The sequence below is a fragment of the Miniopterus natalensis genome, chromosome 1 (genome assembly GCF_054644295.1).
Source record: "Miniopterus natalensis isolate mMinNat1 chromosome 1, mMinNat1.hap1, whole genome shotgun sequence".
Lineage (NCBI taxonomy): Eukaryota > Metazoa > Chordata > Mammalia > Chiroptera > Miniopteridae > Miniopterus > Miniopterus natalensis.
Window position 1 is genome coordinate 77,049,362 of NC_142081.1, and position 23,222 is coordinate 77,072,583.

Genomic DNA, 23,222 nt, shown 5'->3' on the forward strand with positions numbered 1-23,222 from the left:
CCACGTGGCATTCAGGAAGTTCCCAAATGTGCTGACACAGATCAGCAGGGAAGGTTCTGGAAGGACTAGTAATTGATCACAGCACAGAGAATGTTACTCCTCCTTGTTCTCTTCGTTGGGTTATTAACTCCCAAGTTAATTTCCTGACATGGGATAAGCACCCACTTTTTACAATGGCTAAAATGGGTTTGTACACCTTGTGACTTTCTTGGATGGGGTTTTGCAAGACCCCTCACAGTGACCTGGAGGAGGCGAGCCAGCTGTTTCCAACGTAGCATCCATGGCGTTCACGTAATGCTCCAATCTGAGAAACCAAGAGGTCGGTTGAGCAGGATCCTCTTTTTGTTTTGCTTTCTCTTAAACAGAAAAATCTTTGGAGGGATACAGCCAAATTATCTTTGTTGCGCCTTTCTGGTTTTGTTCATTTTTGCTTCTCTCTCAACATCACCTAAACATTGTGACGTAGCTCCTGGCGAGGGCTGATGTTGCTAAGCTCCCATCACAGAGTAGCCCCTTTAAAGACAATCAGGGAAGATCAATTGTATTACTTGTGTGCATTTTATTATTTGTGTGAAGTATAATTTGTGTGCATTAAACATGTCCAATGTTTTAGTATCACTGTGACTAGAATAAAATAAAATACCCTGTGTAAGTAACTTTCAAAAAACAAATGGGAAAGTCAACCCCACAATCATTGTTTTCCTAATCCATTTACCTTCCTTTAAAATAACAGGGCTGTTCGGAATCAGGGAAAGATTTAAATTTCAATATTAACTTACAAGCATTTTCTACTTTTCCTTGGCCACATGACCAAAAGTAAGAGAACAAAATTTACTATCAGGATAACAAAACCAAACAAAAATTGAGCTGCGTCGATACTGAAGTCTGGCTAAGCGTAACTCGAACCTCCATGTGAATCCAGGTTTAAATGGCAAACATTGAGCCATGTAAAATTGGAGCTAATGGATTAACTGTGCCAATATCAAGTATTTTATGTTGATTGGTCTCCTTCCCACCAAGGTAATGAAGAAGCTTTGAAAGTGACGTCTTACTATTCATTCGCTCTTCAGAGAAGAGAGATTGACTTCAGTTAGTTTTAAGGTAGTTCATGCCTCTTTCCTGGCCTCATTTCACGTTGTACTATGATGTAACCTTCAGTCACCTCCTTTTCTCCTTTCCAGCACTGACAAATACTAAAAAGTTGGTCTTTCCCGCCCTACAGACACTTTAAAACTGCAAAAACGTATAGGAACCTTGTAAACGAGGTTTTAAAATGTCTTGATTTAGCCACTTTCCCAGCCCCCCGGGCTCCTTCCTGGGCTGTAGTGTCCCTCAGTGTTACAGCATTCCCTAGGTTCTTCTTTGAACCCGTATCTCTTCATTATAGGAAAAGACATATCAAAACTATTCTAAAGCCACTGCTTCCATGATGTGAGGTGTTGGAAAAATACCTGAACCATGATTACAAGAAAAAACGAAATATAATTTCCTAAGCAGAAAAAAATGTGGGAGACTTCAAAGTCTGGATCTGTTTTACACCTATATTTCTAGAAGTTTTTAAATATGCTGAACTGGAATCTGGGTCTCTGTAAGGCCCCTTTTAATACTATTGGATATTTAGCAATCAGTGTTGATTGATCAACTCAACTATTGGGACTGATGGTCATAAAGGCAGACATACCGATCCAAATTGCTGTGCCTAGTTTGGAACCAGCATCTGCAAGTGGTTCTTTATTTCTTCTCTTTTTTCATTACTGCAACAGCTTGACTTTTTCCTTTCCTCCCTGGGAACTAAGAAATCCACTGGAATTATCTTCTGACACTTCATCAAGTTCAGAACTGGCTGTGCAGCATTCTCTTTGGATACTGTGGCTGTATATTCTCAAGTCGGACATTCAGGGGCTGTGAGGAAGTAGATTTAAAAAAACAACAGCAACAAGAAAAGTACTTGGCCTCACTGATTCCCAAAGGAGCCCAAATGTTATTTCTGCAGGTAAAATAAACACACAATGTGTTATCTTTTAGCTCAAATTCTTCTAAGGGAGGCTCTGTTAACGTATCTGTTCTTGAGAGTGGATTCCTTTCCCTGTTTGATGGCATTGGAAGGATTTTTCGTTCTACCTCCTCCTGATACAGAGCCTTCTTCTTGTTCTGCTAATTTATACAAGTTTTTCTGTAGCAGACCCAAAGCTTTTATGTGTTTTTCTTCAGATAAGTCAGCAAATACATAGAATGAGACAGAGCAGTAAAGAACATCAAGTTTCTGTCAAAACAGCTCATAAATATTCAGGAGAGTTCTGCAATATGTAGGAAGTTATGAAGATGGCATTAAGATACCAGTAAATCCAAAGAAAACCTATGCTAATCAAGCTATCACATCTTATTATATTTATTCTTTTATCACTTTATTATCCCCCAATAATATAAATGTACCCCCCCCCCAAAAAAAAAACCCTACAAATCATAACCTGCCATCGTGTGATAGTTTCCATCTTTTCCTGGGTCAGGATTTTCTAACCAGGATGTCAGGGTCTCAAGGTAGAGCTGAAAGATTCACCTGGAAGTTAGGCTTCCAAGTTACTTGCCACTGACACACTCCTCTCTCAGGCATGACTTTCTATCCAAATATTGATGCCATCCCCTGTGGGAGAGGAGCCTTCCTGCAAAGGACTCCTGGAAAGGGCTTAGCCAATAGTACCTCCAGATCTCTCAGTAATCTCAATGCCCTCAAGAAATTTTTAAAAACCCAACATCTTACAGAAGGTTTAGGAAATTTTACCTTAAATGGCAGGTTTTGAATGACCTTTTTTATGTGATAAATGTGAACTTTGTGTTAGTCCTGAAACTGAACTTTAAAAAAAAAGTAGGGTTTATGCTCTTTCTTTAAAGGGTATCCTCTAAAGTTGCAATTCGGAGATGATTAGCAATGTTGCTTCCCGTTTCTCATTTATACCAAACCCTTTTAATCAAAGAAGCACTGAATTCAGTGGTTTGGCTGTTAATCCATCACTGCTATAGTTAAAAAGTATTTACTCACCCCAGGGGGCCAAGCAAAGACTACTGACAGGCTAGCTTGATGTTCCAAAAAACAAATTAGTGCCCCATCTTTATCTACCATCAGGGTACAATGACCCAATAAGGAAAAGTCAACTCAAACCACTGTGTAATATATTTACATTTTTTTCTAGGAAACTTCACAGTTACCAAATCAACTGTGTCTAGTGTGCAAATTACATGCAAGCTAACAGAGTGTGAAATAAATTTGAGGAAGGCCGTGAGGTTTAGCTTGACTATGGGAGATGGCATTAGTCGTTATGGTTTGTCCTGGAAGAATCTGTGGTAGCACTGAGTGGGGAAAGGCAGGGAGAAACGAGTTGAAACAAAAATGCTGATTGCTCATTGCCTATCTCCTGCCCCTTCTATAGTCTCCGCTATTTTCTAACATATTAGGCAACATGAGAGAGGCTTTGCTCTTGTAGAGTCACTCAGCTGGCGTGCGTTGGACCAAGTGAGCAAGGTTGGCAACAGCCCTGCCTACTTTTTCTTCCTGTGCAAGTAAGCAATGCAAAGGCCCATGGGTCTGTTTCTTCAGTTTAACCAACAGAACGTGTTTGTTTGTTTGTACTACCATTAAAGTGATTGAGTTTCCTATAAAATAAAGAGGTTCTCACATTTGCCTTGTAATGCAATTTGCACTAACAAAAGAACACAATATTAGTGGCAGGGGAAGCTATATATTTCCTTTAAGTAGATCATTAAGGATTGAAGATGGGACAAATAATCAATATGAAATGGAATTTCTCTAAATTTCTACTGTTGGAGATTTGAAGGGATACTTTAGAAGTAAAAATTTCTAGGAAATGTGAAAATTCAGATAATGAACTAATGAACTAATCAAGTAACTACAGTTCTTTTGTAGATAAAGAAAAATTATTATAAAAGATCGCCATATTATTTTAGAGTCCCTTAAAACCTGCTCTTTCCCCACATTTATGCAGCCCTACCCTCTGTTAAACTCAGTTGGCTTCTGTAGAAGATGTTATAGCTCTCAATGCTTATCACAAATACTTATTAAAAAGAAATATATTATGGTGCTATATTGTAACTCATTTTACAGCGTAAATAATGTTATAATAATAATGCCGCAAATAATATGAAAGAACTCATCTAAACTCTTCCAAATCAAGCAGAGATAAAGCAGATTGTTTTTCAGGACTAAATATCCATTTTTTATTCATTCAACAAACACTTATGATAGAACTACTATGTATAAGGCACTAGTCATAGCTCAGTGAGCAAAAGTTTTGGAAGAGTTGATAACTGGGAATCTGAGGGTACCGATTAACTCTAGGAATATTGGAATGGAGCTCTGTTAACCTTTCCTCCTTCAAGCTAACATGAAGTAATGTCTGTTCATCAAGTAAAAAAATCCCTAGTCTCGGTTTCTGCAGTCTATTTGGACGGACAAAATTTAGAGGCAAGTGAATTCTAAGTCTGCCTTACCTAGTCAGTCTTCATAAGAGGAAGAAGAACCTGAATTACTAAAAATGCCAGTATTTGGTTCAAAGTCTGCTTGACTCTATCGACCGGCTGTCAGGTAGACAGGCAGCCAGATAGGCTGAGCAGGGACCTCTTAGCTCCTCTATCTTTTCTTCCTTCTTTTTAAATTTTTAAATTATAGTTGACATACACTATTGTATTCGTTTCAGGTACAATATAGTGATTAGACATTTATATACCTTACAAAGTAATCATCTCGAATAAGCCTAGTACCCGTATGACACCATACATAGTTATTAGAATATTATTGACTATATGCCCTGTGCTGTACTTTACATGCCCATGACTATTCTGTAACTCCCAATTTGTACTTCTTAATCCCTTCACCTTTTTCACCCAGACCCCCAACCCTTCTCCTCTCTGACAACCATCAGTCTGTTCTCATGAGTTTGTTTGTTTTATTCGTTTATTTTGTTTTCTAGATTCCACAAATAAGTGAAATCACATGTATTTGTCTTCCTCTATCTAATTTCACATAGCATAATACCCTGTTAGGTCCATCCATGTCACACATGGCAAGATTTCATCCTTTTTACGGCAGAGTAATATTCCATTTTATGTATATACCACTTCTTCTTTATCCACTCTATTGGTGGACACGGGTTGCTTCCGTGTCTTGGCTATTATAAATAACACTGCAGTGAACATAGGGGTGCACATATCTATTCCATTAGTGTATTGAATTTCTTCGAATAAATACCCATAAGTGGGATGAGTAATATGGTAGCTCTATTTTTAATTTTTTGAGGAACCTCCGTACTCTTTTCTACAGTGGCTGTAAGAATTTGCAATTCCACCAACAGTGCACACGGGTTCCCTTTTCTCCAAGTCCTCGCCAACACTTGTTGTTTGTTGACTTATTGATAATAGCCATTGGGACGGGTGTGAAATGATATCTCATTGTAGTTTTATCCTGCATTTCTTTGATGATTTGTTCAGTGTTTTTTTATATGTCTATTCGCCATCTCTATGTCCTTTTTGGAGAAATATCTATATAGGACCTCTGCCCATTTTTTAAATTGGATTCTTTGTGGGTTGTTGTTTTTTTGGTGTTAAGTTGTATGAGTTCCTTATATAGTTTGATATTAATCCTTTATTGGATGTATCATTGGCAAATATCTTCTCCCATTCAGTAGACTGACTTTTTGTTTTGTTGATAGTTTCCTTCACTGTGCAAAAACATTTCAGCTTGATGTAGTCCCATTTGCTAATTTTTTCTTTTGTTTCCCTTGTCTGAGGAAAGTTATCCAAAATGATATTAATAAGAACGATGTCAAAAAGTTTACTGCCTGTGTTTTCTTCTAGGAGTTTTATGGTTTCAAAGCTTACATTTACATCTTTAAATCATTTTGAGGTTATTCTTGTATATGGTGTAAGAAGGTGGTCTAGCTTCTTTCTTTTCTTTCTTTTTTTTTTTTTGCATGTATCTGTCCAGTTTTCCCAACACGATTTATTAAACGGTCTTTACCCCATTGTATATTTTTGCCTCCTTTGCCATAGATGAATTGGCCATATAGTTGGTGGTTTATTTCTAAGTTCTCTACGCTGTTCCATTAATCTATGTGTCTATTTTTATGCCAGTACCCTGCTGTTACAGTTACTATACCTTGTAGTATACTTTGATATCAGGTAGCATGATACCTCTGAATTTGTTCTTCTTTCAGGTTTCTTTGGCTATTCATGGCCTTTGTGGTTCCATATAAATTTTAGGATTATTTGTTCAAGTTCTGTGAAAAATGCGGTTGGTATTTTGATAGGGATTGCATTGAATCTGTAGATTGCTTTGGGTAGTATGGACATTATAACAATGTTAATTCTTCGCATCCATGAGCACAGTATATGCTTCCATTTATTTGTATCTTCTTCAATTTCCTCCTCCAGTGTCTTATCATTTTCCAAGTACAGATCTTTTACCTCCTTGGTTAAATTTATTGCCATATATTTTATACTTTTTGATGCAATTGTAAATAGGATTGTTTTCTAAATTATCCTTCTGATAGTTCATTATTGGTGTACAAATTGTAACTGATTTCTCTGTATCCATTTTGTATAATTCTACTTTACTGAATTAATTTATTAGTTCTAAGAGATTTTTTGGTGGAATTGTTAGGGTTCTCTGTATACTATAGTACTATGTCATCTGCAATTAATGACCATTTTATTTCTTCCTTTCGAATTTGGATGCCTTTTATTTCTATTTCTTGTCTGATCACTGTGGCTAGGACTTCCAATACAGTGGTGAAAAACAGTGGTGAAAGTGCACATCCTTGTCATGTTCCTAATCTTAAAGAAAAAATTTTCAGCTTTTCACAGTTTGGTATGTTAGCTGTGGATTTGTCATATATGGTCTTTATTATGTTGAGGTATATTCTCTCTATCCCCACTTTGCTGAGTGATTTTTAACTAAAAGGATGTTGGATTTTGTCAAATGCTTTTTGTACATTGATATGATCATATGACTTTTATTCTTCATTTTGTTTATGTGCTGTATCACATTAATTGCTTTGTGTATATTGAATTAACCTTGCATCCCAGGAATAAATCCCACTTGATCATGGTATATGATCCTCTTAATGTATTGCTGCGTTTGGTCGGCTAATATGTTGAGGATTTCAGCGTCTATGTTCATCAGGAATATTGGCCTATAATTTTTATTTTAATGTCTTTGTCTGGTTTTGGAAGCAGGGTAATGCTGGCCTCATGACATGAGCTTAGAAGCCTTTCCTCCTCCTCCACTTTTTAGAATAGTTTGAGGACAGGTGTTAATTCTTCGAATGTTTGTAAAATTCACCTGTGAAACCATCTGGTCCAAAAATTTTGTTAGGAGTTTTTGATTACCGATTCAGTGTTTTAGTGGTCATTGGTCTGTTCTGTTCAGAGTTTCTGTTTCTTCTTGATTCAATCTTGGAATATCGTATGTTTCTAGAAATTTATCCATTTCTTTCAGGTTGTCTAATTAGTTGGCACATAACTGTCAATAGTATTTTCTTAAAATTCTTTGTATTTCTGTGGTGTCATTTATCACTTCTCCTCTTTTATTTCTGATTGTATTTATTTGGGTCTTCTCTCTCTACCTCTCTCCTCTCTCTGTCTCTCTCTCTCTCATTCTCTCTCTTTTGTGAGTATAGCTAAAGGATTACCAATATTAGACACTCATTTGTTTATTTCCAATCTGGTCTTTTTTATTTTCTTCCTCTCATTTTGGGCTTTGTTCTTCATTTTCTAGTTGTTTTAGGTGTAAATTTAAATTGTTTATTGAATATTTTTCTTGTGTCTTGAGGCAGGTCTCTATTGCTATGAATTTCCCTCTTAGACCTGCTTTGGCTGTTTCATAGATTTTGGATCATTGTGTTTTCATTTGTCTCAAGGTATCATTTGATTTCTTCACTGATCTCATTGTTAACCCATTCATAGTTTAGTACCACATTACTTAGCCTCCAAGTGTTTCTGTGTTTGTTTGTATTTCCATTTTCTTCTTGTAATTGATATCTGGTCTCATCCCATTGTGATCAGAGAAGATGCTTGATATGATTTCAACCTTCTTAAATTTTTTCTCACTTGTTTCATAGCCTAAGATGAAAAATGGTTCATGTGTGCTTGAAAAGAATAAATATTCTGTTTCTTTGGGGTGAAATGTTCTAAGAATATCAATTAAATCCACCTGGTCTAATGTGTCATTTAAGTTGGCTGTTTCTTTGTTAATTTTCTGTCTGGATGATCTATCCATTGATGTCAATGGGGTGTTAAAGTCACTTACTATTACTGTATTACTGTCAAGCTCTCCCTTCATGCCTATCAATATCTGTTTTATATATTTAGGTGCTCCTGTGTTGGGTGTGTGAATATTTATAAGAGTTATATCCCCATGTTGAATTGATCCCTTTATCATTATGTAATGTCCTTTTTTGTCTCTTATTATAGCCTTTGTTTTAAAGTCTATTTTGTCTGATATAAGTATTACTACCCCAGCTATTTTTTTGGTTTCCATTTGCATGAAATATCTTTTTTTATTCCCTTATTTTCAGTCTCTGTGTGTCTTTTAATCTGAAGGGGGTCTCTTGTAGACAGCATATATATGAATATTGGTTATTCTATCCAATTAGCCACCCTATGTCTTTTGGTTGTAGCATATAATTCACTTACATTTAAAGTAATTAGTGATATGTATGTAGTTATTGCCATTTTATTATTTATATTTTTAATCTTTTTTTCCTTCTTTTTCTTAAAGAAGTCCCTTTAACATTTGTTTTAATACTAGATTGTTGGTGATGAACACCTTCAGTTTTTTCTTGTCTAGGAAGCTCTTTATCTCTCCTTCAATTCTAAATGATAGCCTTGCTAAGAAGAGTTATTTTAGTTTTAGTTTCTTGCGTTTCATCACTTTGAATATTTTGTGTCAGTCCCTTCTGACCTGCAAAGTTTTTGTTGAGAAATCAGCTGACAGTGTTATGGGAGCTCCCTTGTAGGCAACTGCCTGCTTCTTCTTGCTGCTTTTTAAGATTCTCTCTTTGTCTTTAACCTTTGGTATTTTAATTATGATGTGTCTTCGTGTGGGCCTCTTTGGGTTCATCTTGTTTGGGACTCTGTGCTTCCTAGACTTGTATGTCTATTTCCTTCACCAGTTTAGGGAAGCTTTCAGTCATTATTTCTTCAAATAGGTTTTCAATCTCTTGCTATCTCTTCTACTTCTGGTACCCAGTGATGTGAATGTTGTTACACTTAATGTGCCAGGGCTCCCTTAAACTCTCCTTTTTTTTTTTTTTTAACTCTTTTCTTTTTGCTCTTTCAAATGGGTGTGTTTTGCTACCTTGTCTTCCAAGTCGCTGATTATGTCATCTGCTTCATCAAATCTGCCATTTCATTTCGGTTATGATAGTCTTTATTTCTAACTGGTTCTTTTTTATGTTTTCTATCTCTTTGTTGAAGTTCTCACTGAGTTAATCTATTCTTCCCCTAAGTTCATTGGACATTCTTTTAACCAGTGTTTTGAACTCTGTGTCTGGTAGATTGCTTGTCTCCATTTCATTTCATTCTTTTTCTTGAGTTTTTCTCTGTCCTTTCATTTGGGACATGGCTTTTTGTCTCTCTATTTTGGCTGACTCTGTATTTTTTTCTAAGTATTAGGTGGATCTGCTATGTCTCTCAGTTTTGGCAGAGTGGTCTTATGTGGTATGTGTCCTGTGGTGCCTAGTTACATAGTCTCCCTGATCACCTGAGCTGGGTATTCCAGAGGTGTCCCTTTTGTAGGTTGTGCATACCCTCCTGTTGTAGTTGATACTTAATTGCTGTTGACATCTCAGTGGGTAAGACTGACCTTCAGGCTGCCTGGCTGTGAGACCTGACCACAGCAAAGTTATGTGAAGAATGGGGAATGATTCCACATTGCAGGTGTCACTTTAGCAGGGCTCTGGTCCCAGCAGAGTTCACCCTCCAGGTGTGTCATTTGTGAGGCTGGTTGAGCAGTGCTCTGGTGCAGGCCGAGTTCACCTGCCATTTGTGTCCAGCCTGATGCCACCTGGTAGGTACTACTAAGTGATCTGCTGTTGGTGGCCACTGTGCTGGACTTAGAGGCACTTGAGAGAGGCTGTGATGTGAACGAAGGCTGGCTGCCACTTGTGCCAAGCTTGATACCCTTTGGTGGGCACCACTATGTGAGCTGAGAAGAGCTGCCACTTTTGCAGGCTTATTGCTGCTTTGTTGAAGCTCCATTCCAAGCCAAGACTGGCAGCCACTTATGCCAGGTGTAGGGCCACCTGATGGCTGTTACAGTGCAAGTTGAAACCAGTAGCCACTTGTGCTGGGTTTAGAGCCACTTAGCAAGAGGCACAGGGCATGCCAAAGCTATCTGCTGTTTGCTTGATGTTTGTGGACTTTTGAGAGATTTGGGGAAAGTGCACAGCATGAACCTAGGCAGGTTGCATATGTAGAAAAGCCACCAGAATAGGTTTGGGCTGGCCACAAGAACTGGGGGTGGCAGGACCTCAGGGAATCACTAGGGTCGGGTAAACAGTGTTAGCCAGTTTAATGGACAGCACAGATTTGGTCCTGTCTGTGCTGTGCCAGCTGAGTGGGAGAAGGGCTCAACAAAGGAACAATTGCACTGCCAGCACCTCTGTCCATGAAGAAAGCTGCCCCTGCCCTCCTGTCCTTGCCCTGGAGCTAGCCAATTTAGTTCCTCCTTGTATGCTCCCAGCACCTTTTGAGCTGGTGCTCCTGAACTGCAGCCCAGAGTAAGTGAGTTTGTGAGCAAATGAGTCTGTGCTCAGGACCTTTAAGAGGAGCACCTAAGTCTCCAGCAGCCCTCCACCTCCCTCGTATGTAATCCCCACTGGTTTTTACAGCCAGCTGTTAGGGGGACTCTTCTTCCCAGCACTGGAGTCCTGGGCTGGGGAGCCCAGTGTGGGGCTGGGAGGGTACCCTCCTTAGGAGCGTACCTCCATAGCCAAGATACCCCTTTCAATTCTTAATCACCACACTGTGGGTATGGGGCCAACCCGTTCCACATCTCTACCCCTCCTACCAGTCTTGATGTCGCTTCTTTATATCCTTAGTTATAGGATTTCTCTTTAGATAGTCTTCAGGTAGCTCTGAATGATGGTTTTTCTATAATTTAGTTGTACTTTTGATGTGGTCATGGAAGGAGGTGAACCCAGCATTTACCTATGCCACTATCTTGACTGGAAGTGAGCTCCTCAAATCCTTACCTTCACTTTTATTCAGGAAATAACATTGAGCACCATGGAAAGAGGAAGCTGAGTGCAGGCAGCCTGGTAATCCCTTGGGCTAAGGATGCTTTGCCATTGGACTCTTGGGCCTAAAGAAGGCACTAAAACAGGTGTACTAAATTGGAAAAACTAACCAGATATGGGTTTAATGAGAAAAGTAGCAAACTGATAGCCAGTGTGCTTACAGTCCTGCTTCTACCATTAAACACTTTGGTAAACTTGAACAAGCCTGTAACTTCTTAGAACAATGAAATTCCACCTATGAAATAGGGAGTATTAATGGATGGTTTGGAAGGTGGCTTCTAGCTGGGATGTGATGATGATGATGATGATGATGATGATGATGATGATGATGTAAAATCAGGATGATCGTACCAGTTTAACAGATCATTATGATGATCAAAGGATAGTGTGAAAAGTACTTGTACATACTGGTAGGTAGCTGCTAATGCTGTTATTGTCGTAGTTGAGGCTCTAAGCATGCATCCCCTCTGCTGCACCCCTACTGACTAAAGTGATGTCCCAAAGTGACCACACAAACCCTAAGAATTCACCAAAGTTACACAGGAATATGCATGTCTATGTGCCATCCATTCCTATCCACCAAACAGCAGCAGCAACAGCAGGCATTCTTGTACTACTTATTTCTCACAAAGTGATTTCCTGTGCATGGTTTCATTGGAATTTTAAAATTAGGCTTTGAGGCAGGAAAAGCAAGTTTTGTTTTCATCCCAGCTCTCAGGGCGCTGCCTTGCACTCCAGGGGGTATCATCCACGTAGAGTCCCACCAAGAGTCCTGCAAAGCAGCAGTACTGCCCCGTTTCAAAGTAGAGAATTGAAGCCCAGAGAGGTTAAATGAGTTGTCCAAGGTCACACAGCAGAGGAGGAAAAGATTTTGATTTCCAAATCAGGTTATAACTCCAAGTATGTTGTGCTTTTCCCTACACCATGTGACCTAGACTACAATACATACATAAAGACTGTGATAGGGTCAAATTCTCAGTGCCAACCTTTCCATCCAGTATGACCTCAGGATCCTGTGAGATCATAGGAGGAAAAATTCCTCACTGGGTCATAGTGTGATATGGCACATTGTGACTCAGTCTCATTCTAGATGTGCTGTTCTCAGGACATTATTTCATAGAAAGGAAATGCCTGCACATACGAGCAAGCCAGGCTGTGGAGCCGGCGACCTCCTTCTCCTCTCCATCTCTGTGAGACCGGCTTACATGAATATTCAGTAACCAGGACCCCTAAAAATCTACTGAATCTCCCACCTGTATTGTCATCTTATCACAATCTGTGGTCTGTGCCAAAAGCTACATTTTGGTATTAAAGAAAGGCTTGGAGTTTGAGGAAAGTGACAGAAATATTTATTAAAGTGGTGCACTTGGACTCCATGCAAAATGAGAGTGACTTCCTCATAGTCACTAATCCCCAAACAAAATAACCATCAAGAAATATTAAAACACACATTTTATTAGTTTCATTTAATTTCCTAATTGCTCAAAGTCAGCTTACCCATTTACTGCTGTGTGAAATGCTTAGAGGCAAGGCGCACATTAAAGGGATTATTTCCATGTAATCCCTCCCTCCCAGAGGGTAGGAACTGATCACTTATGAATTCTGATTTACGCTCAGTAACAATATCAAATGGAGGAAATAGTTATTGTAAAATGATAGAGTCGGTAGTAGGGTAATACAGTAGGAAAGTGTAATTTAATAGCAGAGAGAAAGTACCTCATTTTCGGTAAAAGTTATGCGAGCCTTTTTCAGGAATAGCTATTAACCAAACTGAATTTAGCCTCCCATTTTTCTGGCTGTACCTCTGTTAATTGATAGATGTTGAAGATGTGTAGCCTGTTAAGAGCTTAATCAAATGGGGTCTGGGAGTAGATGTGATCATTTTACTGGGACTTGAGTTCTGGGGATAGTAATTGCTCGGATTAGGCGCTCTGACAGCCTCCCTTCTTGGCAGGAAAGAGTTCGGGCATTCAGGTGGAATTTGGAGGCAAATTGCACAGGGAGGCGCTGAGGCAGGAAGGGGTTTCAGGTAAATATCCACCAAGAAACTGACAGCCCGAACTGGCAGTTTCTGTGGCACATCCTAGCTGGCCTGAGACCACGAAACTCCAGAGGACTGGGAAACCCATTAGTGACCCGGGAAAGAGCTTTATCTTGTTCTGTTGCTGATCCATCTCTCCCTGTCATAGCACCTATAACCCCACGACACTATTTTAGGAGCATTATTGCTATTCTTGGAAAGAAGGAAGAGTAATAGCATCAGAAGAGTACAGAGGGAAGGCTGGTCCCTACCAGCAACTTCTGCCCCTTACACAGCACAGGACTCGGGCGTGGGCCATGCGGGCAGCACTGAAATAGGCAGTTTCTCCCTTTCGGGCTGACCCCCTCTGATATCTCACATTCATTCTCTATCTTTAGAGTCGGCCTTATACAGAGTATACAAAATAAAACATTTAAAGCCCTCAAGGAGATTTGCACCATGAATTTTATTAGATTGAAGGCAGAACAAGCTGATACCAGCAGAAAAACAAAATGTCTCCTTCAGCCCCCAGCTGACCTCTTGTGCATGGAAAAGTGTCCACATGATTACAGAGCTAATGAGTAATATTTAATGAAAACATTATGCCTTTGCATATATTTGTAAGCAGCACTTCTTCCATTTCAATTTACATAAAAATAAGCTGATATGTATAAATACACATCTTGGAAATCTTTGTGCTTTAAGGAAAATACCCGTCTGCTCTCTCGGGCTATTTCTATACAAAGTCTCAACTTCTCAACAAGAAAACTGTAGAATTCAGTCAATCATCCGGATGACACCAAGCATGGGAGCATTTGATGATGCGTGGATGAAACAGCTGAACTCAAGGCAGACTCATCCACATTTCACAGAATGTTTGGGCTTTATGCAAACAACAGAGTGTGAGGGGAAAAAATACGGCTTAAACAATTGCTAAATGAATACATGTGGAAAAAAATCTTTCTCTTTCAATTTCAAGAATCCTTAGGCACTTGAGGATAAAGACGTAGAACCGGGATTGTTTCTGGGGGCTGCATATATTTCCTGTTCTGCTCAGAATCTGAATCACAGTGGCGCTGACTATGAAAATGAAACGCCTGTGACACCTCTTTCCCGCTCTTTCTCTTCCCCCTGTAGGTGGAGCTGACAGGCAGCAGCGTCTTTGACTATGTCCACCCCGGGGACCACGTGGAGATGGCAGAGCAGCTGGGCATGAAGCTCCCGCCTGGGCGGGGCCTCCTCTCGCAGGGCACCACGGAGGACGGAGCCAGCTCAGCATCTTCCTCCTCCCAGTCAGAGACCCCCGAGCCAGGTGGGAATTGCAGTCCCAACGTGTGGGCTGGTGGGCAGGACCTTTGCAATGATTGCACACAAGTTGCCTGTGTGAAGAGACTATAAATAGGTTTAATGGTATTTAACAATTCCATGCAGCTTTCTGTCCCATGCAGTAATTAAATAAGGAAGAGATTTGAAAATAAGGAGACATTTTAATAAGCATAATCCAGAGATCTGATTTCAGTTGAACAATAGATATAGATGGCACTAGTTCCTTTATTTTATCTGTCAAGTTACTGGAGGGAAAAGGTTCAGATTTGGAAAGCCCTCTTCCTTTTATTGTTACTGTGGCTAAATGTAATGCATTTATTTATTATTCAGCAAAATCCATGGCAGAGACTTTTTTAATATTAGCTTGCTGAGAATTAAAAGTATTAGGGACTTGCAGAAATCTCTATTTCTTTCTTTTTTTTTTTTTTTTTTTTGTTAGCATCAGAAGGTACTTGAAAGATGTGAACAGATAAATTAAGGCTAAAAAGAAAACAGAAATGGCTACATTTTAAACTGCCTTTCTACCCTCAGTATTTAATTAGATCAATTGTATAGAGGAATGAACAGAGGTGACATTCCTCATTGGGATTCCTTCCAGGACTCTTATAGACTTTGCATTCAGAATGTTCCCATTTTCATTGTGTTGTACTGATGATAATTTAAGTATTAGGGGAAAATCCATTTATAAATTAAACAAAATGACTTGATATCCATCAGTCCCCTAGTTCATCAAGCTGTTCAAACACGGGGAAGATTGGCTGGTCGGCCTGGGTCTTCCGAGAGCGCTGGTAATTAGATCTGCGAAGGATTTATTCTTTGCTGATTGGGGCTTTAAATTAATTGAAGTTCCACATTTGTGGTTTTGTCCTTTTTGTACTTTTTTAGAGGAGATATTTCATATTCTTGTGTGGTGGAGTGCTTGGCCAAGCAGCACTGGTTTAAATGTTAATTTTTCTCATGAGAAGTTTAAGATTTTTAATGAATCAAGGCCTGATTTGAAGTGCAAAGTTTTATTTGCTTACTTAAGAAATTATTTTTGCACTCTAAAGATGCTTGTACTTTACTTGAGATGTTGTTTTAAGACAGATTCACGACACAAAAGCATTTTATAGAAATAAAAATGGGGGAAAAAACCCTATGTATCTAAAGATTACCATTAAAATAACTCTAGATACCTCTAAAAAAATACTTTAATTTGACCTGCTGAGAAATCACCAGTGTGTTTGCTCACACAGAAGGGAAAAACATATTTGCCCTTTTTGGAAATAATTTAATTCCTTCTAGAATCAATGCATTTCCTCCTGTAAGTCACCTGCCGCTTGTAGGGACCATCTGCACCATAGGTGAGCATCCTTCTACAGTGAGCTCCACGCATGACAACGGAGTGATTAAGACTACTCTTTACCATTTACAAATGAAAATTTTGTTTGGCGGGGGCAGTGCTGTTATATATTCTTATAACATTGTTCACTGACTTTACTGAGTAGATATGTCAGCAAGACCATTGGAACTGCTTTTTTAGTCATTAGGATGTTCATATCTAGGCTTATTGAGAAGCAGCACATGCACATAGTTTTCTGTTCTTTCATGTGGACTTGGATTGGGGAGCCTGGGTTGCTCATATTCAAACACTCAGCTTGTAAGAATTCAAGTTTACAAACCTTCGTATGAACAAAGGCCTTAGAAATGTGGACTTTGTTTCCCTGAATCACAAACTGTCAGGTTAAGTTGGATTTTCAACAATCCTTTAATCTAACCAACCTACGTAGCTATCCCTTTATAGCAAAACCAACAGATAACCTTCCAGACTCTGCTGGAACTTGTTCCTAATGGGAAGCTAAGCAACAATGTGCGAGACAGACTTCCCACTCCTTTGAGGAGAAGCTATAATAGAAAATTATCCCTAATACAGAGCCAGAATCTACTTTGCTGTAACTAAACCCCACTGAGCCGAGGTCTACCCTCTGGGACCACGGTTCCAATTTATTCCTTCCTCCCCATCAAAGCCTCTCAAGTACCTGAAGTCAGTCAGACACACCAAATGCTCCCTCCCTCCTGCCTTCCTGCCTTTCAAACAGCCCTAATTCCACCACCATTATCAATGGCATGTTCCTAAGACTCTTGCCACCCTAGTCACCCTCCCCTGGCTGTGTGACCCTTGTTTGTTGGCGACCTTGAAGTATTATGGTTGTAAGAACTGAAGCAGCCCTCGAGATGTATTCTGACGATACAAAGCAGAGGAACTGTCGCCTTTCTCAGTTTAGGCCACTGTACTTCTCTGTTAATGCCACCTGAGGTTGAACTAGGTCTTCTTAGCAGCCCGTTTACACTGCTGATTCACATTGAGCTGCATGTCTCTACAAACACGTTAAGAGTGACTTGTCACTTGGAAGAAACTTTGGTCGGGAGGGGAAACATCCATAACCTGTAAACCAGTTCTGCTAGGATATCCTAAGCTAGAGTCAAAACCAAACTGCTTTAAGGTCAAATATAAGGACTCTGATAAACCCCAGGCCTTCTCTGAAGCACCAGTATGCAGAAAACAACCCTAGGCGCTCTGTGAGAACTCAGTCCTCACTGGGAATCTTTTCGTTCTGGATTTGAGAATAACATACCCCCTTTAAAGTTGCGCTGTCATTTAACATTGAAGTGTGATTGAAAATTTACTTGGGCTTCTTTCCCCTGCCTTCCCAGCCTTCCCTGAGCCAAGCTAACTAGGAAAATCGAACACTCTGCCTTCTAAGCGCATTCCTCAACAACCTGGCTCATTAGCGACAGTGGCCTAAGAAGGGTTTCTCTCCCTTGATGGAGAGTGTCTCTCCTGCCATTAGAGAATGTTAAACGTACTTTGCTTTAAAAGTCTGTAGTGTGGGTTATTTTCAACCTTTGGCTTGAAAAGGCAATTAGACTAACTTCAAATACTGAGAAGCAGGGTAGGGTGCTACCTTTAACTGAATATCTTCACTAATGCCGATCACTGCTCCAAGGGAATTTCTTTAAAAGTTCATGTCAGGCACTACATCCCACAGCTGCTTATGTTTCTTAAAAGCTGAAAGAATTTTAACAAGATTTCCTAATTCTTAATAATGCGACGGAACATTTTGGAAGACTGCTGTTCATTGCATCATAATCTTTTAAACTCTGGTAAAACACAGTTTCTTTTTGAAATATAGTGTAATTTGGTTGGAAAGGGATGTCAATATGTGGTGATTATGAAATGAAGGGACTAGTAGGTAGGACATTTTGCAGAAGCCCTGATGTGTTCAGTGTAGCATTACTAAATGACTGAAATCTAAATAACATTTGGCATTATAATAAAGGAAATAAGTGACTAAGCCAGCCTAAGAGGCATGATACTGTGCCATATAGGAATTCTTTGTCTTTGAACTGCCAGTCCTTTGATTGTCTTGTCTTGAACCAGTCTCAAGATAATGAGAGAAAAAAATATCTGTTGACTAGGATGACGAACCCAGATAAATATTTTATATGTATGCACATTTATTAATAGTTTAGTAATGTGATATTTCTTTTAGGAAACCCCTAAGGCAGGTGTAAGAAAAATAAATAGGTGGCTTTATTTTAAGAGTTATGAAGTTCTGCCCTGGCCGGTGTGGCTTAGTTGGTTGAGCATGGTCCCATGTACCAGACGACCTCTGGTTCGATTCCCGGTCAGGGCACATGCCCAGATTTCGGACTCCGTCCCCAGTAGGGGGTATGCAGGAGGCAGCCAATCAATGATTCTCTCTCATCTATGTTTCTGCCTCTCCCTTCCTCTCTCTCTCAAATCAATATAAACTTTTTTTTTTTAAGTTATGAAGTTCTAGTGTGCCTGGCTGGGGGTGACCCAGACATTTCGGAAGAGATTGCTCTGTACTGTCCTGCAGGCTCCTGCACCTTGAGGAGCACAGAGCCTCTGGAACATAATGTCTGAATGGATCGTTTTCTTTTGATAGATCTGTGTGAATCTTTTCATTACTCTGAATGATTCTGTAATCTGGGTATTATGAGTGTTGTCCTGTTACTAAATTTCAATGCTTTATCTTTTAAATGCTTAATTAACAGGAAAGCAGCTCTTTTTAAGAAATTCTGGAGGGACTTTGAAAATCTCCCTATTTTGAAAGCAAAAAGTAATATTCCTTAGGTTAGGTCATAAAATTGTTGTGCTTTACTCCCTCCTTCTTACTAAAAGAGGTTGATTTGTTTCCTGTTATAAAATTAATTTATGCACATTGTAAAAAATTCAGAGAATGCAGAAACAAAAAGCAGCCAACATGACATTACCCCCAAACAGCCACTGTCTGTGTGTATATACTAGGCGTCCATCCCTCCAGATTTGCTTCTGTTCCTATACACAGGTACAGGTAGGTGGTGGGGCTTCTTTGTTTGCTTAGATAAGATCATAGCATCCACGCTTGTGGCAGCCCGCGTTTCCACTTACCCTCACAGGCAACTTTCCCCGTCATGTTTCTCACTTTAACATAAAATTTCCTTTCTGTCTCCAGTGGTTTGTTTCCCACGAGCTAGCAGTCAGCTCCCAGCTGCAGGACCACTGTCGGGAGTAACGTACCTGGGCCCCGCTTTGCAGGGAAGTCAGCCAGGACGAGAGGCTCTTGCAGCGTATTGAATGGGCACGAGCTCATAGAGGGAGAAATCAATACTGCACCAGGATTTAGACAATTTAGCAAAATGTATGAGACAGTGCTTTTGGTGAAGGATAACTACAGCAGTACTGTTAACCATTCGTTGTCTAAAAATAGGGGTTATTGTGTGTTGTCTAAAGTTTCAGGCAGATCTAGCCTGTTATTGGGCTGGGGGACAGGGGAGGCGAAGATATCATTGTAGTAGTATGATCTTTGTGCTATTACACCTACTTATGTCCTGGATATTTTAAAGGCAAGCAAATTGAAGCAGTTGAGTACCTGCCTGGCTGGAAATAATCTGCATTTTCTACATGTGCCCCTGCGCTCTGGTCAATTTGATCAGCTCCTGATTCTACAGGAGCTCAATTCTTCTGAAATCATTAGACGATTTTCACAAGTGATATAATTAAAGGAACAAATGAATGTAAAAAATTATCTAAGGTGCAGATCAATATTTTGTTTCAAAAACTGCTTAGATAAGAGATATACTTGTACTCATAAGGGTGAATTATTCACCATCTAATATAGGGTTGTTGGGGGTATAGTGTTCTTTTTATTATTATTATTGGTTCAAGTTTCCCATCAATGAACTGAATTTAGAAGTCAGGCAAGGGAAACCATCTTACTAACCCCATATCCAACCCCAGTCCCCAGACAATGTGACTGTATCTACAGCACTTTCTGCTGTACTGCAAATGTCAAACAGAAGGTGTAATGGATTTAATATTAGTGCTGGCCAAGGTGTTGAGGGAGCTGTTAATAATGTCACTCCAGTTATTGATCTGAAGCCTTTAAAAATCAAAGAAAAGTAAGAGATCCCCTACTGGGGAAAGGCACACAGTGACTGGTTTTTATTGCCAATATATTTCTGCATGTAGAGTGGCAACTTTCTGGAATTATGTTATCACCATTAATCTCTCTGAGATTTTTGGAGTCATTATATGGTAAGATAATATCATGGAGACCGCTCTGCATGCTAATGCTAAAAGATCAGGCCAGGTTCTTTTAGATATAAATAGTGTGGTACTACAACATTCCAGTCAGATGATAGGAGGTTTATTAGCAATGGATTTATTCTCAACAACGTTGGAGCCACTGGAAGTGTACCATACACACTGTGTGGGCACCAGGGTGAGCTGTCCTCCACTATTGCCTTTTTAAAACTCTGATTACAAGTGATAGTGGCGCGCTTGAGATAGAAATGAATTTTGTTCTTATAATTAGTGAACCTTTTCAGGAAACTGGTAATTCTTCAATCTGAAGGGCAGTTTGTATGCAACGAAATTCCTGCTTTCCATAGTCCCCAACAAATAAATGAAATTAAAGTGTATAATTTATGTTGAATGTTTATCAAACTGTAAACACATTGAATTCTTTCCCATAGTCATATAATGTCAGCAAAGATAAATCCATCAGATAATGTACCACAGTTACCTCTCATGGACTGAATAGGAAATGCCTCTCTATTGTGGCCGTAGCACTGGTCCAGATACATTCACCATTCCCCCACACTGGCCCACCTCCCGTTCATCCCCAGTGCCCATGGATGTCCCACATCCTACAGTCAGAAAGCAGCCTAGCAAAACCTAATAATTCATAACCCAAAGAGATCACTTCTGGTACACGAGGCCTAGGCACATTTGTTACTTTCTGTTCGAATGCACACGTCTTTTTGTGTGCTTGTCTGTGCACAGTGAGAACATTTGCAAGCAACCTTGTACTTCTCGGATCTTGCCTGAGGGAGCTAAAGAAAAGTAAGGTAAAATATCTTCTTCCTACCAGGCTCTGCTGGCCAGTACCTGAGGTCTGCCCTTCCAGGCCAGCTCCCAGAATGCACAGCTGCAGCACAAAGGCATCCTTTGGGGCTTGGCACCCCGACCCATGAAAATATGTGTTGGTGATTCACACAGCTACAGCAGGGCAGCCTCCCTCGGTGCTCCCAGAGAAGATGTTGGTTTCAGTATAGTTCTGCATGACATGCTGAAGTTTTTTATTCCAAAATTTAGATCATAGTGGTTGTGACTCAAAAAAGTGCAGCTTTTATATAAATTAATAATACAGTGGTATTTACAGGGTAGCAGATGGTTTGTCCAATAATAGAAGCACAGGCTGCTTATCAGAATACACAATAGTTCCCTCGGTTTATATGTAGCATTTTTTTCTAAACCTTCTATTGAAGGTTTTTTATATATCTTTTTTTTTTTTTTTTAACAGTTGTTTTATATAGCTTTCCAGGTCATAATTTTGGCTTTCCTTAACCTGTGGTGATAAGGGGTACGTTTTCAGAGTTTCTAAAATGAAACCCAAGACAAATTGTTAATAGATGGCCTGTTCTTTCCATTCAAAAAAAAATGTGACGGTCTTTGTCAATGGATAATTAAAAATTGTAGATTCTGTTTCTATAACTGTTGCCTTGAACAAAGCACAAGTTATTTGCTTTTAATACATACCACTGCACAGAAATTCCATCCCTGGCCAAATTATACCATCCTGAAATCTTCCCTGCACTAAACGGCAGGCCGGCGGAGGATCAGTTACCCGGCATTGACTGAGCTTTGCGGGGTGCACAGATCAGAAGAGGCAGAACTGGCTGGAAACCATTTCCACCCCTAGTGAGCAATTTACTCATGATTGCTTGGGGAAAATACTGGAAATATTGCTTCTGTGTAAAGTTTGCAACTTCCAGTTGTCAGCTCTTTGCCAAGCAGTTCTTCCTGAGTATAGCTTTAGAAGCGATGCGTACTCAAGCCACTGTGATGACGCTGGCCTTCATATCTAGCCTGATGTGTGCAGAGCACAGAGACCACTAATCAGGCGTTAATTCACACCCTGTCCCTCTGAGGCAGGTCACTGTGTTATCCTTATTTCACACATGAGGGAAAGTGACGGAAATTCGAAGTGGCTTGCCCCAAACACAGGTTAGTTCATCAGCCAAGATTAAAGGTACAAAATTAGGGATAGAGTAGGTGGAAAGCCTAGAAACTAGATGGAGAAAGGAGATGGGCCCTGGTAGGAATCAAACCAGAGGAATTTTCTCCAAGGGGCTTCTGAAGTACAGAGAGAAACCTAACTAACCCTGAATGCACATATTTCATTGGGCTAAACATCTTTTCTTTTTAAATATAGTCTCTCACTTAGGACTAAAATTCTCTAATCCATTCCTCTGCCTTCATCCCTACATTGAAACAACAGTAGCATCTGAATCAGTTATAGGCAGAATTCAGCCCTGAGTCCCTTGGTCCCCGTTAGGTGCATGCCTCCTCCGCCAGGAGCACGGTGAGAATTGTCTCTGTGCATTTGCTGCCTGCTCCGCCTTGGCCGATGCTGGGCCAGGCTCTCTGCAGCCTCTCTGAGCTCCTCCTTTCAGAGCCAGTCCCCTGAGGCAGGCTTGGGATGGAGAAAGAGAAGGAAGAGCAATAGGGCCTCTCAGGGGGTGTCAGATCCTCTGGAGGCATCTGCTCATGAAACACATGGGAAACATCACCCAATTTCTGTTAGTTGACAAACTAGCTTGAGAGAGAGAAAAGAACTTGTATCTTTTCTCTAGTTGCTATTAACCAAAATGAATTCTCATTCAGAACCCAGGCCCACCTGATAACAGGGATTGTCTAGACAATTCAGTGACCACTGAGTACAAGTCTACCGTGTGTCCAGGCATTAAACGAAGCACTGAGGACACAGTGGTGAAGCTCCTTGTCTTCCAGGAGATGACCAGCATGTGAGGGAGACAGAGATTTAACACAATGCAGAAATGTGACCATGACAATCAGGGCGAGTAGGGCAGGATTATATGACAAGCTGCTGCTGTTAGCAGCCTTGCCAGGCTACCTCAGTTTGAAACTGCAGCCCCGAAATTAACAGCCCAGGAACATTGCTTCTTTGGGAACAAGTAGCCTTGACATCCCCAGACATACATGAACCATGACT

The 23,222-nt window shown here is 40.0% G+C and overlaps 1 protein-coding gene across 1 annotated transcript in view; it reads left to right on the top strand.

The window, feature by feature from the left end:
* The window catches only part of NPAS3 (neuronal PAS domain protein 3), a 594,829-nt gene that overhangs the window by 463,413 nt on the left and 108,194 nt on the right, over positions 1-23,222 (top strand). The window contains exon 5 of the mRNA XM_087817177.1: positions 14,467-14,641. Coding sequence (XP_087673303.1) covers positions 14,467-14,641 — 175 coding nt within the window. The remainder of the gene's footprint in view (positions 1-14,466; positions 14,642-23,222) is intronic.